The sequence below is a fragment of the Pleurodeles waltl genome, chromosome 9 (assembly GCF_031143425.1).
Source record: "Pleurodeles waltl isolate 20211129_DDA chromosome 9, aPleWal1.hap1.20221129, whole genome shotgun sequence".
Classification (NCBI taxonomy): domain Eukaryota; kingdom Metazoa; phylum Chordata; class Amphibia; order Caudata; family Salamandridae; genus Pleurodeles; species Pleurodeles waltl.
This window is the reverse complement of record NC_090448.1, coordinates 340314483-340331183: the sequence shown is the minus strand read 5'-3', so window position 1 is coordinate 340331183 and position 16701 is coordinate 340314483. Positions and strand designations below refer to the sequence as shown.

At 44.2% G+C, this 16701-nt stretch overlaps 1 protein-coding gene across 2 annotated transcripts in view; it reads left to right on the top strand.

The window, feature by feature from the left end:
* LOC138259278 (ADP-ribosylation factor 6-like) overlaps positions 1-5351 on the top strand; it is a 49274-nt gene extending 43923 nt beyond the window's left edge. For both annotated transcript variants that reach the window (XM_069206895.1, XM_069206894.1), the window contains exon 2: positions 4596-5351. In XM_069206895.1, the coding sequence (XP_069062996.1) occupies positions 4624-5151 (528 nt within the window). In that variant the 5' untranslated portion in view covers positions 4596-4623 and the 3' untranslated portion in view covers positions 5152-5351. The remainder of the gene's footprint in view (positions 1-4595) is intronic.
* Positions 5352-16701: the final 11350 nt, after the last annotated feature.

Here is a 16701-nt window from a genome sequence, read left to right as displayed (position 1 = left end):
GGAGAAGGTCCCGTCTCGAGGGGATCCCAGAGCTTCTCCCCTGTGCCTGTTGAAATTCTACAACAAGAGCCTTCCAATGCTCCTGTGGGGTAGTTGGTGCTGGGTGATTTGAAGGCTGGCTTTTTTTGTGACCTACGCAAGTATTGCACCAAGATTTGTTGACCATTTGATTCTAAGAAGGGCCTTGTTCCGTTCTTCCCTAGTTGGTTCCCCCATTGTCAATAGTTGCAAAGAGGCTTTAACAGCTAGCTGCATCACAGCCCACAGAGGCCTTTGATCGCTCTCCCCCCTGTCGTCTACAAAGTTACAAAGCTTGACAGGCAAGGATTCACTGACAAATATGTCATTAATGGTAGATATGTTCCTATAGGTTGGGAGAGGTTGCCATTGTGGTTTTGTGCTTCTTTTAAAGATTGGGCAGATAGAAGTCTTTAACTATCAGAGAGGCTCTGGAGGGGTGTGGCTTCTGTGGGGACCTGGAGTGTCTGAGGAGCTTACCCAGAGTCATGGTATTGAAGTCCCCAGCAATTATGTGGGAGTGAGAAACATATTTATTTAGTAGTTCTTCAATTATGGATGCAAGAGAATTCAGAGCATGTTTTTTTTCTGTTGTGGAGCAGGGTTGACGTAGCGGTTAATTAGCAGCAGTTGGTCAGACTGGAGTTTGCTCTTTATCCCTTTGATGTGCAACGCTTGGATTGCAGGCTAATTAAAATGTATTTCAGGGGCCTCTATGTTTTTTAATGTGATTGATTAAGATGGAGCGTACGCCAGATGGCTGGTAGAAGATGGTGCACTTTTTTGCTGGGGTGTGGATTTAGTAGTATCCTGTAAGGGGTGTTGTTTCGGTGGTCCAGGTCTCCTGAAGGTATATTAGGTCACCATTGAAAAGGTATTCGGGGGCTGAGTCAGCTTTGAGTTCCTTGAGGCCAGCCACGTTCCAAGAAATTAAGTGTGAACAGGAGCCTGCCTCCCGGATGTTTGACTTGTGTTCTCCTGTTAGCGATGTTAGGAATACCTCAGTGGAGAGCTGTTGAGCGGAACCAAGTTCCTGTGTTCTATGTCAGCTGTGGAGTTGCAGAGGTTCACCGCTCTGTAGTCATGTGTGCGTGTGATTCTAAAGGTGTTGGAAGGCTGGAGCTCAGCTAGGTTTTTTATACCCCTGAGGATTACTGCGTGTTCCACCTAGAACAGAATGGACTCCCTTTTTTTGAATGGGGGAAATGAGCACATGCGGATACTTCACTGTTTGGGGGGATGGTCCCCATTCTGCCAACTGAGGTGTTTCCTTGAGTATGACAGCCTGGTGAGGTTGTTGGTGGAGACCTATTGTTGTCGACTCACCATGAGAATCGCTGAGGAAGCTCACAAAACTGACCCAGGCAAGGTCGTCTGACCGGATGTGGGCCAGAGATGGTATATGCTTTAGTAAATGAAGTATGTTGCACCTGTTTAGTATGTCATATTGCCCTTGGACCTGCTATCTAGGGGTTAGTACTATTAGACTCCCCTCATTGTGATGACTCACTCCATGGGTTGAGCACTGTTTGCCCAGAACCTCCACTACTGGGGGTGGGTTTTGAGTAGGATCACAATGGCATAGTGCTGTAAGAGAGTTGGTACAGGTGTGATTGTGGCCCCGGATGGTGCTTGCACTGGCGTTTGTGCCGGACTCACAGGTGAGTGCTGCCTGGGTAACGGTGTCCTCCCTCCGCCCTAGTGAATGGAGGCAGTGTGTGCACGCAAGTAGGTGCAATCTGGGTACTGGTGTCCTCCCTCATTCTTGTCGAGGGGGGCGGTATATTCCCAGGGACCGAACTTGGTTATTCGGCACCGTGCCATGCCTTTGTGAGCTGTGGAGGTGAAATAGTTTTTGCGTTGGGACCCGCAGCCGCAGAGGCTGTCAGGAGGTTAGAGCCAGGCCTTGAGTCGAAGATTGGATACAGCTAGATGGGTCCATTTGCTACTGACGGAGGCTGGGTTTGGGTGGTTAACCAAGATGTCACTCTTTTCACTTTTGTGGCCCTTTTGTTTTGTTTCCTTTCCTTAGCTTTTTCTTGCCCACCCTGGAGAGTGGCACCCCTGGCAGTGTTGGGCTTCACCTCTTGTGCAGCTGCTCAAAACCCGCCAGCGGTCGACATCGTCTAGTAGCTCCACTTTGCTGGGCTAACAGGACCAGACACTGCAGAGAAGTTTAGGATTTGTGCTTCACTACCAATTCACCACAGACCCTCACCAGGCTGGCGAAATTCACAGACACTATTTGCTCTGCACTGTTTAGTGAACAAACAGAGTGCGATCCGCTCGGACACCACACTGCACCCCTTGACCAGCGCCTCCCTGCCAATACATCCCATTCTTCTGCCAGGCTGGGGAAACCCACAGACTGCATCTGATCCGCAACCCTTAATGTAATTATCGTACAGAGGGTCTATGTAATTTTTTAAAACCCTTTTTTACGCTTTACAGGAAATGGCTGAGCTTTGACGCTTACATGGAATAATTTTAAGTAATCGATCATGAATAATTTAAAAAAAATTAAAAACAAAGCCTATACCCTTCAAGCCTCTTTCATAACCTCAGCAAAAAAACTGTAGGGCCCCATCCTGGACCCAATCCTCCAGATTATGCATGCAAAGCTCACTCCGGCACGCATATATGGAAGTGAAATAATGCTGTGCGCAGATGCAAAGCTGCTGGATGCACTAGAATTTATAAATCCATCTCCTGTCGGCCGGAAACGACCTCGCCGGCGCAGGACCGTATTGCATTTGGCCCTCTTGAACAAACCGTGACCAGGCAATGTGATTTCTTTAAGCTTTGTTACATACTAAGAGCTACAAATCCCCATACGTTGATGTTAAATGGAACACCTTAAATGATTACCTTGGTAAAGATGGATGTTGCCCAGTATCTACAAGAAAGTTCGGAGGACATATGTAAGTAAGGAACCAGAATGTAGGCCGCAAATAATTCAAAAGAACTGTGAGCATCAGCAACCGGAGCAGAATGGAGGATAAAAACACAATGGCACAGTGCCTCCACGCATTGATGGTGTTAGATTCTTACATAGTACCAGGGACACAACCATACCTGGAAACAAACTGCTATGCAAAAGGCAAGTTTATGTCCCCTCTGTTTGGGACAGTGCCAACACTGGACTTTATTCTGAAGTGGCAAAAACAACCAAAAGAGGATAAATGCAGATTATGTAACAATGAACTTGAATCAGTCACGCATGTTGTGTTTGTGCCCGGCGCTATTCGATGCCCGCAGACTTCTGTTACGGAAGCCGTTTAAAGCCACGAATCCAGACATGCAGGTAGTCTGTTGTAGCGGTCCTAAAGCCCGTAAACACAGTCCTGAATATTACATTTGTTAAGTTTATATCCATAGATTCGCATATGTTCCGCCAACAAGAGAAGGAGTATTGATAGATGGTACATACATATGAGAAGCACCACAGCTTCAACTGTGGCACTAAGTTATATGAACTCAGTTCCTTTTACCATAGCTTCATGTGCACTCATCACATTCATTCATTGCACTATTGTTCATAACTGTGATTTGAATTACAATTCTTTTATAACTGCTAGCTGTATTTTTATTGTGATATATATATATTTTTTTAATCAGGTATGGTTTTCATTAACTGCAACATGAAAAATAAAAAAGATATTAAAAAAAAAAGAAATTCTTATGTATTCACGTTTTTCGCTTTTTGTTCATGCAAAAATGTTACCTACATTGACCTTGTGATGGCTACGACAACAAATATTTAACATTTCACCTAAACATGCTCCTTCACAAATGTTTGTTTTGAATCTCTAAAAATTATACTTCTTCCTCCACTTTTCGTTTTTAAGGCCAGTGGTATAGTAGACAATTCCTCACTCACTACCCTTTCAGCTTTGCCTGTTACTTTAATCTGTAGTTTTTTCTGCATCTCAAGAACACTAGCATTTGTAAAATTTTCCGATTTTCATTTTTTCTTATTTATTTTGATTCCGGTATGGCAGCCTGCATAAGGGATTGGCAATAACGATTTTTCATCTGGCAAGTATTAATTTCAAACACGGTGAGCCCATTCTTGTAATTTTATCAACATTTTGGCGATCTTTGAAGTGGTTTATAATCTTACTTATGGTTGTCAATAATAAAGAGCCTTGTGATCATTCTGTATGTCATACACAGACACCCAAAATATAAACGATCATCTGGAACCTTGAGTGCTACAGAAAAGAAAGAAAATAAAATAGAAATTTCACATACAGGACAATACTGTCCTTCTTAATAATAGAGTACCTTCCCATCACCTCTGCCAGAGAAAGGAACTAAAGTATTATCATAGCTGTAGTAATTGATAGCAGTCTGAATATGATTATCATTAAGTGAATGTGGAATTAATACAAGGTATTGTGATATTGGACATAGTGCATTATCAACTCTTGATTTTGAAAGATGGGTGTGCAACCAAGCTGTTGAAGGATTCTTCCTGTTGCCTTCTTCAAAGAGAAACTGTAGCTTATTTCTGAGGTGATGAAGTTTGTGCTAGAGGTACGCCATTCCTGAATCATTATGCTTTCTCTTTTCAGAGCTGCACTGTATGGAACCTTTGTCATCATGGGGAAGATGCTGTCCAAGGTCTTTGGCAGCAAGGAGATGCGTATTCTGATGCTCGGTCTTGACGCAGCTGGCAAAACTACTGTCCTCTACAAGCTGAAGCTCGGTCAGTCTGTCACCACAATCCCTACTGTGGGTTTCAATGTGGAGACCGTGACCTACAAGAATGTCCGGTTCAACGTCTGGGATGTTGGTGGCCAGGATAAGATCCGGCCCCTTTGGCGGCACTATTACACTGGCACACAAGGGCTGATTTTCGTGGTGGACTGTGCTGACTTGGACCGAATTGATGAGGCACGCCAGGAGCTTCATCGCATCATCAATGACCGAGAGATGCGTGACGCCATCATCCTAGTCTTTGCCAACAAGCAAGACCTGCCAGACGCAATGAAGCCTCATGAGATCCAGGAAAAACTGGGCCTAACCCGCATAAGAGACCGAAACTGGTATGTGCAGCCATCCTGTGCTTCCACCGGAGAAGGACTCTATGAGGGATTGATGTGGCTGACGTCCAACTACAAATCCTAGACCGCCGTTGTACAGAGGGGACCACAATTGACGAAAATCTATTTTTATTTTCATTGCAATTTTTTTTTAAGCTGCTTTAATAATGTGCCACGAAATGCGCAAAAGGCTGGTGGAGAATAACTGGCAACATGCAAATCACTGTATAATTCTATTTTTTAACATTAAAAGAGTTTGAGGCCAAAACCTCCTCACAAAAACAAGATGTAAAAGTCAATGTTGTTTTTTGTCCAAAATTTAATTTGGTGAGAATGGAGTACCTTTAGGATTTGTGATTCCCAAGAGATGGTCTTGTTTGTTACTTCTGGTTTTATATTGTATGCTCGGAAGAAGTAAGTACTGAGTAGGATGCAGAGATGCGCTATTTGAACCAGTGTAACCTGCTTTCCTTTGGTCAGGTTTGTTAATATTAAAGCAGCGAGCCCATAAACTGCTTTACAAGCCATTCTTGGCTGATTCTGAAGGTCCATAACCTTCTTGGACATGTGGTGTTTTGGAATTATACTTATAAGAAGGAAGTGCTTATTTTTTTGCTTCCTAAGTGATATTTGAAAGGGCCGAGAAGAGCCCTTGTAATGGCTAGTAGAATTAAGGCACTGGAGGTGGGAGACTTTAAAAGGTAATTTGGGTAAGGTATCAGAGGAGTGGGGCTTGTTTGGTGCCACAGTGGGTGGGGGGGGGGGGGGGCGAGTGGATGAGGCTTGTACCATTGTAGGGCGTTAAACAGCTGTATAGTACCCAGCAACAGCTACAGAGAACCGAGTGGGTTCTAGGCATAAAATGCTCGGTATGTGACCAGAACATTGATGTCCTCGGACCTCACCACCTCTCCTCCAACTACAAGGGTGTGGCTCAAGAGGTGCCCTGCTTCTCTGAAGGCCTGATCTTAACCATGTACACTGCCTAGGAAATGAATAGACTCCTTTCACCAAGGGTACAGTGCCAAACTGTACTCCCATTTTGTGCCCTGCATCTCTACCAGCAGCACTGCTAAAGACCCATGTTCACCTGGGGTTGGGGAGGGGGGGGAGGGCAAACAAGCTAGTCCTTTGGCATTCCTTTCTGCTTTAAATGTTCGCAGCCCAGACTGAGAACAAAGAATGTCTGCAGAGGATGGTCAAAATAAGCAAAACCTTTTCATATTTATGCCCGCTAATCTTTCTTTATGTATTTTTCCTGGTAGAGGCAGTGGTTGCGATATAGAGATAGTAATGCTGGTCCTAGTTTTCCAAAGTCGGAATTCCAGCAAGTTTTATCAATCCAGAGAATTCAACAAGCTGGCATAACTCCTGTTGTGGGACCTCTTGGTGACCTTGTATATCTGACACGCTGGTTCAACAAGTCCTGGCCTGCCTCTCTAGGCAGCTTACCTCTCCAGTCTCCCAAATTAAGAACCTTGGTGTTGACGCAACAACAAATTGTCTTTCAACTATCAGATTCAAGAGCTTTGGACTAATGCCTCAAATTAAGCACTGTGAAAAAAATCCTGGTTTACTTTTCTGCCATTCCGGAGTCACCCATAGTTTATGGAAGATAAAAAGAAAAGACTAGTTTACGCGATAAGAATTTTCAATTCTATTAAGTACACAGGAGTCTTTCACCAGTCAAGCTCAAAGAGTCCTTGATTCTCCACTAATGACCAACACGAACACTGCCAAATTGGCAACAGTCCCAGAACCACTGAAACCACAGGGATCCTCTAGTATCAATTCCGAACTTGACAAACCAGGTCTTCCGAACTCTGTCATCATGCTGTTAGCAGATGAGAATAGACTTCATCCCTGTTTCCTCATCACCGGAAATCGTAAGAAGAAAGGGAAAGCCCATATCAACTGTACTCCTGATCGTTAAATATATAGACATGACTTCAGTCAGGCAGGCAATAACAGACGGATGCAGTAGATTAGATCACCAAACTGATATCACATAATAGCAACATTAAACCTTAGGTGGCATAATCCACCTAAGGTTTAACGTTGAGATATATAGAGGCCATATCAACAATCGGTTTATGTTTAAAAAAATTTAATGTGGAGGACGCTGATGACCAATCAGCCGCACCTTGATATCCTTCAATCTGGACCCCAATGACCAATATTTGAGGCCAGAACACCTCTCACAGAGCGGGCACCAAAGATAGACACATCTTGTTATTCTGTTCCTATTTTGGTAATAAGACTGCCCGTTTTAGGGTGGCAACACCACAGATTGTTGGTGACTGAGTCAATCCCACACCATCTGGAGGCTGTTGGCCTGATTCCTGGCTAGCCCACAGTGCCTCACCCAAACCTAGAAAAGAAAGGTGATTTGTGGCAACCTAAACTTGAAACTTTGACTCCTCAGGGAAATTGTAGTGAAAAGATCTTACTCCTTTGGCTCAGTTACTCAGAGACTCCCAAATGCCAAGGGAAAACAAGAGATGCAAAATGGCTATTAGTGCAGTAGTTGAAGCAAATGCATCCTATTATAAAAAGCACAAGCTGCGATAATTAGGCAAATGAAAAATAATACACTGATCATCGTTACAATCAGTGTGAAGGAGATAAACAACCCCTCCATTTTTGCGTGATCCTAAAAGCCTAAAGACTCCTACCTACACCCTATGTCTGAAATCATAGCAGTGGTAACCCTTTTGCCTATCCCGGTCTAAGGGAGTGGCCCCGACCCCACACTTGAAAAGGCTGGCAAAGGTCTGCCTGTTGTCTGGATATCAATCCTCTTGAGTAGCTGATAAATCAGCGTCAAGATCAGCGAAGCTGTCAATGGAATGATGTACGTCACAGGATGGTCATGACTGGAATGCCCTCTACCTTTATGCCTATGTGGTGTTTATATAATAAATCATGCAGTGTTCTAAGAGCATGCCTAACTTGCTAATATGTCTAGGAATTAGAGACTGACTCCTGAGCTCCTGTAGTGGCAAAATGAGTTAGAATATCCTATACCAAACATGACCACCTAGAACAGGGCAAAAAGTGAAATGTGTACAAAGGGCTGAATAAATGTGCAGCGCGAACAACTATGTCTTCTCATAATTAATCAGCTGATTAAAATATAAAAACAACAAACTAAAGGCTGGCTGTGCTAAAAACAATATGAAATGAATAAAAATGTGTCTACGTATAAAAGGCATAGGCTATGGCCCTAATGCTAAAATAAGGGTGTCCAACCCAGGCACTATGGAGAACCCACAACAATCTTTCCCAACCTCCATCAGCAACCAGCGTATCCTCTTAGCTAAGGTGGCTACAGAGACCGGTCCAAAAGGCTTCTGTAAGGCTATGAAAATTGCCCACTGGGGTGTTGGCAAAGCTCCCTCGTACAGTCCTCATATTCCTTCAGACCCTGCACCACACAACGTTTGTGGCTTTGTGGAAAAGAAGGATACAGCACGTCAAGTGTTAGTCTTGGTTTATTTTAAAATAGTAAAAGACACTCCTGTGTGAGAAAATACTCTACTTGTTAGGTTGAGTACTCTGACATCTGGTAGCCTTTTGCAAGAGATCAAACAAAGCAACATCGTCAAGTTTGCTGACAATTGTTTCTGGGACAGGTCCCCATTATCAGGCCACTTTTCCAAAATGTGCAGCCCATACTACTATGTCTTCTCAGAATGAATCAGCTGATCAACATATAAAAACAATGAGCTAAAAGCTAGCTGTGCTAAACAATATAAAATGAATAAAATTGTGCCTACGTATAAAAGGCACAGGTTACAGGCCTAATGCTAAAATAAGGATATCCAACTCAAGCACTAAAGAGAACCCACAATATTCTAGCCCAACCTCCGTCAACAACCAGTGTACTCACCTAGCTAAGGTGGCTGCAGCTAAGGATACAACACATGCCTATTGTTAGTCTTGGTTTGTTTAAAAATGTTAAGACACTCCAGTGGGAGAAAATACTCTACCTGCCAAGTTGAGTACTCTGATATCCGATAGCTTTTTACAAGAGATCAATCAAAACAACTTTGTCAGCTTAGCTGACAATAGTTTTCTGGACAATGGTTTTCCCATTATCAGGTTAATTTTCCAAAAATTTAAGGACCTTATTAACGTCCCACAAGACAGAGTACCGAGGCTTTGGGGTGGCAGAGGGAGGGTTGAGAGTTAGACAACTACCTCTCATCAGGTGTTTTGCTTTACTGCAGACTAAGAAGAAATAAACAAATTCTTAAAAGAATTTCTGGCATGCAACCCTCTCAGTCTGAGAAAAACATTTATCAAGGCACTCTGCAAGGTTTAAATAGAAAGGTCAATGGTGTACAACCCGGTGCACATTTGAAGAAAATCACCACAGTGAAATAAAAGTGTACTGCTTTAATTTAAACTGAAAGGAAACACTAATAAAAGGAATTCCAAAAATACAAAGCTCTTAGTCTGAGTAATACATTTATTAAAGTATTGTTTAAGGTTAAAAAAGAGGAGTTATGTAGGTCAAATGGAGCAACACAAATACACCTCCAAAAATAATCACGGCAATAGAATAATAGTGTTCATAAAAGCAAACAATAAAAATACACTACTTTAATCATGGATTATATATCTGCATTTACAGTGATTTATATATATATATATATTTATATATATATATATATATATATACACACAATGCAAAGCTAGAAATAATAATCAAAATTAATACATCACCATGGGGCTTGCTTGTTTGCTTCATCTCTTTGCCAGCAACAGGTCGTGCACCCAGTCAACCGTGGAGAAAGAGAAACATCTACCCTCAAGGGAGTGATGGAGGGCAGAGCTTCCTCTCCTGCTTGAGTTCAGTCTTTTTTTTTTTTTTAACGCCAGCCTGGTTCAAGCTTCTTATATACTTTAAACAAGCAGGAGAGGAGAATTCTAGAAATCCCCCCCATTTGATGATTTGTTGCTCAAACGCTGGCTACCTCAGTTCAGTTTCGAAAAAAACACATTGAGACTGGCCACATCCCAAGGTGTGTGTTCTCAAAACCAAGCTGTTTCTTGCCGTACCATAAACATTCTCCTGGTACATCCTTATCTTTCTTTCACTTCTCCATATTATGTCCTAGCCTTTGGTGAGACGAGAACACGTAGAGTGAAAACATGAGCGAAAGACACATTGCATAACTTGTGCGCAGAACAATTTCTGCACCTCGAACATGGCAGTGGCTAAAGCTAAGTTAAGCACAAAATGGAGTCAGTGGTCAAGATGGAGCAGTGGTTAAATACAGATATTATTACATCAGGTTACAAATAATAGGGAGTTTTCCAACTGGCTTACCTTCTAGTGGAGAAGGACCCCCTGAAATGGTTGACTGGTAATTATCCACCAATCTGTACTCCAGTCCAGAATTTACCAATTATGACAAAAAAATGAGCTATCATGATCTACTCCGCCTCCATGGGATCAGTGCCCCTCTCAATAACCAACCGACCCATCCCCACCAAACAGAAGAATATTGTTAAAGGTATTTGATGACCAGGCTTGCTGGATACAGAAGTGAGCACGGTGTGAAAAGCCTGGCAGACACCACGTTCCCTGAAACTCTCCAAGCCATGCAGCTCAGTAGTCCTGTCAGAATCAATGGTTGTTCTTGCCCGAGCTGATCTGTGTGGACGCCCAAGTACGTCCGAATCCTCATTGGAAAATTGCAAAGCATGTCTAGGAGGAAAGAAAACCATGGTTGCGCCCCTTCACAACTATTAATATCCGCTCTCTGACAGTGGTCCACTGTGATCAATACAGTAGAAACGCATCCGTGGCTTGAGCCAATGGTGCCAGTCTCCAAATGAAAAAGGTCAGTAACTGCCTGTTAAGGCAAGACACAAAATGATATATCTGGGATGGGCCCCAAATCTGACTGAGATGTTCGAAAACTAGGGAAGGAGCATCCAATCTCAGTTGTCCTTAATATATTACGCGTTCAAAAAGGCTATCACATTTCTCTGCCCTGGAATGTGTTCCGCCGTGACTGATGCTGTAAGCAATAATGCCAGAAATATTTTGCCATCTCCACCAACAAGTAGGACTTGGTGCCTCCCAACTTGTTGATGTACTGAACTGCTAAAATGTTATCTATTTGAAGAAGGATACAGCAATTCACATTCTGGGTAGATGATGGCTAAGGAGTCAGCTAACAATTCCAGACAATTGATATAGAGACAGAGCTCTGCCTGGGACCCTCTCCTCCCTATTTCTATGATGGGTCCACACTTCACTCCCCTACCCCATATGCTGGCATCTGACTAGATCACTATCTCTGGCCGAGCTCCAAAGATGGCACTGCCATGCCACTCCACCATGTGATCGAGCCACGAGGAAAAGTTCTGTCCTAGCCTCCATCGACAGAGGGATCTGGGAGGCATAAGTGAGGCCCTTCCGAAGATGTTGAATCTTCAATCTCTTGAGGGTTCTGTATTGGAGCGGGTCTGGAAAAATCACCCGGATAGATGACACCATGAGATCCACTGTCCTGGTTTGGGATTGGAAGGATATAATCTGATGGTCAAATCTCTTGATCATTCTGATCTTCTAAAGAGGCAGCTGAAGTTGTGCTATGTTCCAGTTCACTCGTAATCCTAGGAAGTCTATACATTGGTTGTTTATGATAAACCCTGGGTCCTGGACGATTCAACTGCTTCAAGAGAGGAGCATCAGAACTGTTTGTCGGTGCCATAAGGATCAAGGGCCTAATTTAGATTTTGGCAGACTGGTTACTCCGTCACAACGGTGGCGGTTATCCTGTCTGCCGAAATCTAAATCCCATTGGGTTTTAGATTTTGGCGTACAGGATATCCATCACCAGGGCCTGATTTAGATATTGGTGGACGATTACTCAATCACAGTGGTGACGGGTATCCCATTCGCTGAAATCTAAATTCCATTGGATATAATGGGGTTTAGATTTTGGCAGACGGGATATCCGTCACCATCGTGGAGTTGAACCAGGAGTTGAACTCTTTCAGATTTAATACCAGTATGGACCCCCGCCTTCTTGTCCACTATAAAAATTGTGCTGATAAAACCCGGCCGGTGAGGGTTGCATGGGTAAACGGCCTCCTTGCTAAGAAGATCTTGTGTGTTCTTGGAGTGAAAACACATTAGCCTGGGGGGACAAGGTTGACAGGGGGTCATAGTACTCTAGCCTGTACCCTGAACTGTGTGAAACACCCAAGCATCATGAGATATAAGTTGTGAATTGCTTAAGAAATGTTGAATTCGACCCCTCAGTATTACTTAGTGAATTGGAATAATTCACACCTGTAAAACCTGGGTCTTGTCCTGCCAGAGAGGCACCCTCAACGCCATTTTTTCTGGACCTTTCTCTGCTGCCTCGAGCCCTAGGAGGGAAGAAGGTATCATCTCTGAAGGATTTATGGAAGCCACCTCTGCGTCTGGTCTGGGAACTCTAAAGGAGCCTTGGTAGGTGACTCAGCCGAATAGGCACCCCCAGAAACAATAAGCCCTGCTGAAAAGGCCAGCGTGAAACATTTTCTTGAGTGATGATTTTGCCTTGTCAAAGGTGCTAAAATGGGTTACAACCTTGCCCAGGTCAGGAGGTGCTGAACAGAAAGCCTTCCGCCACTGGTCCTGTGTCTGAGCTGGCCAGGTCATTAAGTTTGGGATCTAGCCTGCTAAAGAAAACACTGCCACTGTATAGGAATTGAGCAGATCTCATTGCTGAGCTGGCAAATGGCTCTCTGGACCCAGTCAGCAAGGGTGTCGGAGCCAACAGGTTCTGAGGTGTCTGGCCTTATAAGCGAGTTCTAAAATTTTGGTAAGGGGCCCGTCAGGTCCAGCATTGTGTCCTGACAATTACACCAGGTTCTATCCAACCCCTTTTTAGGGTTCAGGGTGAACTTCTTCATAAAGGTGACAATGTTGGGGTCCCGTCACCTTGTCTGGTAAGGATGGCTTTGGTTATTATGCACGGCCGTGACCGTGCGTCTTTCTCAAAGCTTTTCCTGATCAGGTCCACATTTAAGCTGCAACCTCTGGGGAAAGTATGCAGTTGGACGACCGGGGATGGACTATGTCCTCTGGATTGAAGTCGAGAACTTTCCAGGACTGGCAGATCTGTAGAGTGGAATTATCCAGGCCACCTCTCCGAACTCTGCTCTGGTTCATGATCCAGGCCGGATGCCAACGCATGTGTGATGTCATCTGAATCTGGCTCATCCGAGGTATCAGTAGTCATATACCCAGATTGCCCAATGGGTAATCCATAGGCATGGTCTCGCAAATACACATTGGACAGCTTCTAGAAGGCCTCAGAGGGAGCCCATTTATGTGCCTAGTTTTGCCTTTGGCTGATCCCTAAGAAGGGTGTGTTTGGTCATCCTCCAATGGAGGGTTGTGCCGGGCATACTTTCTAAGATGCTGGGTGAAGGGTTGCAAAGTGCAGGCCCGGGTGATATTGATTGATTGCTTGACCCAGCTGTCCTGAGCATCCACCAGCCTGTCTCAAGTTTATTTCTGAGAACTCCTGCCCATCAGCAAAACCCTGTTCATCAGGATAAGCCTGCTCCAGAGCAGTGGTAAGGCCCTCGCTAATGCTTTACAGATAATTAGAACAATAACAGTACTTCAGATTGGGCTATAGGGTGTGCAGTGAAGTGTGGAGAGAGCTTGCCCAAGCGAGCCTTATGAGAGGCCCCGAGGACAAGCAGTCCTGACTGAGTATTTTGCTACCCCAGCTGGACTCAGCTAACAGGGGCATCACATGAAGAGCTCTGTCGGTAGGACCTTCAGGCAATGTTAGTGGGCGGTGTCTGAGCCGCCTAAATCCATAAAAGACTACCGGGGCTGTGGCGTCAGGAGCGATTCAAAATGGATTGCTGGTGAATGGCATGCATGCACGCTACTGCTGACAAACATTAAGAGAACTGCGGGGCAGACGCCCGCGAGTCCTTTTCCTGCCCCACCAATCTGTCAAAGTTGGGTGACTCTGGACAAAACGCCAGATCACCAGACAGACAAAAAGCAACGCACAAGCCAAAATGACAAAAGCAATGAATGGTACAAGATTGTGACTATCAACAGGTAAATCGCGGTAGGTCAGTAGACACAAGCAACGCCAGATACCACCATCAAATCACAGATCAAAACTGACATAAAATGGTATTTAACTCCGCTGTGCAGCAGCAAAGCTAGAGGAGGCAATATGGTGTCTCAGGCATCTGACCTATGAGGAAGAGGAAATGTTTATGCAATGTTTTTGTTACCTGCTGTAAATTTTGGCAGTAAAGATTGAGAATCATAATCGGAGCCTCAGGCCCTGACACAGAATTCCACATCCCCAGATACCGCTCTTGTAATCTGGCCAGTTTTTTTTTGTTCGGTATCTAGAGCAGTGCTTATTTATTTAAATTTTTTAACTAAGAGCCAGGGCCCTTTTTGGGAGGCACGCGAGCCTGCGCCACCTACCTGTCAGTGGTGCCTATAATAGTATCATCTATAGCTACTAACCATTTCCCACCTACAGTGTGACAATTCAGACTATTTCAGGCCACCCAAACATAAGAATAGTGTGGAGTAGTCTGAATTCTCATTTTTGGTGTATATTGAATTATTGAACACTTGTGCTCATCTGAAAATTAGACAGCACCACCATATGATGGACTGTCTGCCGGTGTTGGAAATTAAGTGCTAGTGCCAAGCATCAGGAACCACCGGCTCAAATTAGATTGGTTTAAAGTATGTGATGCCGACTGCTCTGGAGATGGTAGTAGTCACATGTGTGACCTCATCTGTTCTTATCCATTTTTACAACACCCATAAATATAAACAGCAACTTGTTCAGTATGCACACGTGACACTGAAATATTTCCCATATTGGTCACTTGGCACTCAATGGCTTCTGTCCATTCATATACCGGTATTTGAGTGTCCCTTTCACTCACCTCTTTCGCCTTCAAATTCATTTTGTGCAGCAACAAACGTCAATAGGAGCACTGCTCCAATCCTTATGCAAACCATCAAATACTACAGATGTATCTGTATGACAGATGCACCATTAACAATTCCAAGCAGTAGTGTGCTGTCCAGAAATTCACTTCTTCGCCTCTCGGTGCATAAAGACCTATACAGTTGCGTACCATTCTTAGTGCCTCAGCACTTTTATGCCCGACATGGAGAAAGTTCTAGATGTTCACCAGTGTTGTGTTTTTTCAAGAAATCATAATAAATATAACTAAAATGAGCATGTTGACGGTACCATAGGCCAGCGGGGCAGGTGCAATACTAACAGGTACACTTTTCTGTGAAATATCCATAAAACCCTGCAAAGAATCCTCGTGGGAGGTGCACTGTGGTGAAAAAGAGGTGATCATTTTGTTTAGTAGCAGACAGAATTCGAGTATGGATGTGGAACCTGCATCCTGCACTCATCAAATTCCTGGAATAGCCTAGTCATTAAGTGTTTGGATGTTTTTCCTTCATATCGTTCTTCCTTCGGATTGGTTATGTTCAATGCTCTGGCTTTCTGCAATTCACCTTATGCCATCAGCTGTTTCCAGCAGTTGATCCACATAACCTCGGTCTCGGTGCTCGCCTGTACTCTGTGTGCTACCATCAGTACGAGTTATTTTCCGAACTACCTGATGTAAATGCACATTGCAGACTGCAAATGTTTTTGGATTTCATCATCAGGAAGTGTTCACGTAACTCTCTAGCCTCAGTCACTGAGTGTGGTACCAAGCACCTTTTCTGCCTGCGAGGTTGAGCAACATCTCCCCTCCTGGAGCCCTCTAGTCCCCCAGACTGGCTACTTGTAAGTGGTGCAAATAACCCCCCTAAAAGGGATATCTCCAGGTAGCAAGGCCACTTCCCTTGGTACTTGCTGACCTGTTCCAGACAGACCTAGTTTTAATTGTCCAGGATAAGGGTACAAAGTGTCCAGAATCAGAGAACATCACTGATCACATACTTGTGCTCTCAGTTTGGTGATGCCGTTGCTCTTCATCTGTGGTAAGATTCTACAAGACACAGTTGCACTGAAAGGTCAAGCCATAGTCTCCTGCTGCTGTGTTCACTCCTGTGATTTACACTGGATAATTGAGTCCTTCTGGGGGCGGGCTCTATCAAAGTTAGGCACAGGGCCATCTCCTGACTGTTTCAGACCCACATTTGAGCAAGGTGCCCGAGCACCAATTAGTGGTGAGCAACAGCGCTCAAGCAAGTCTAGAAACATAAAAAGTGATTTTGGAGGCAGGTTTGGCTGTAAAGAAGATGGCTGCTCCATAAGGAAGCTTTGCAGGCAAAGCCTTTTCCAGGACCCTACCTGAAACACTTGGGGTGATGACCACATGCGAACAGTGTTTCTTGTAGAAAGCGCTGGTTTCTCTAATTCTGTGTTTTTGAGTCTCACACCTGCCCACATCAACTATAGGTAGTGGTGAGAAATACAGTGAAGAGACATAACCCATTATTCAGGCATCCAGGATGGTGCAGTCTCACTCCCAAACCACACTCGGAAGACAGCTTACACCCAGTGACCTGTTGTCAGGATTGTCAATTTGTTGGAGAGAGTGTCACCTTTTTTGAACGGTGGGAGATCAGCGATATGCAGGTGGGTTT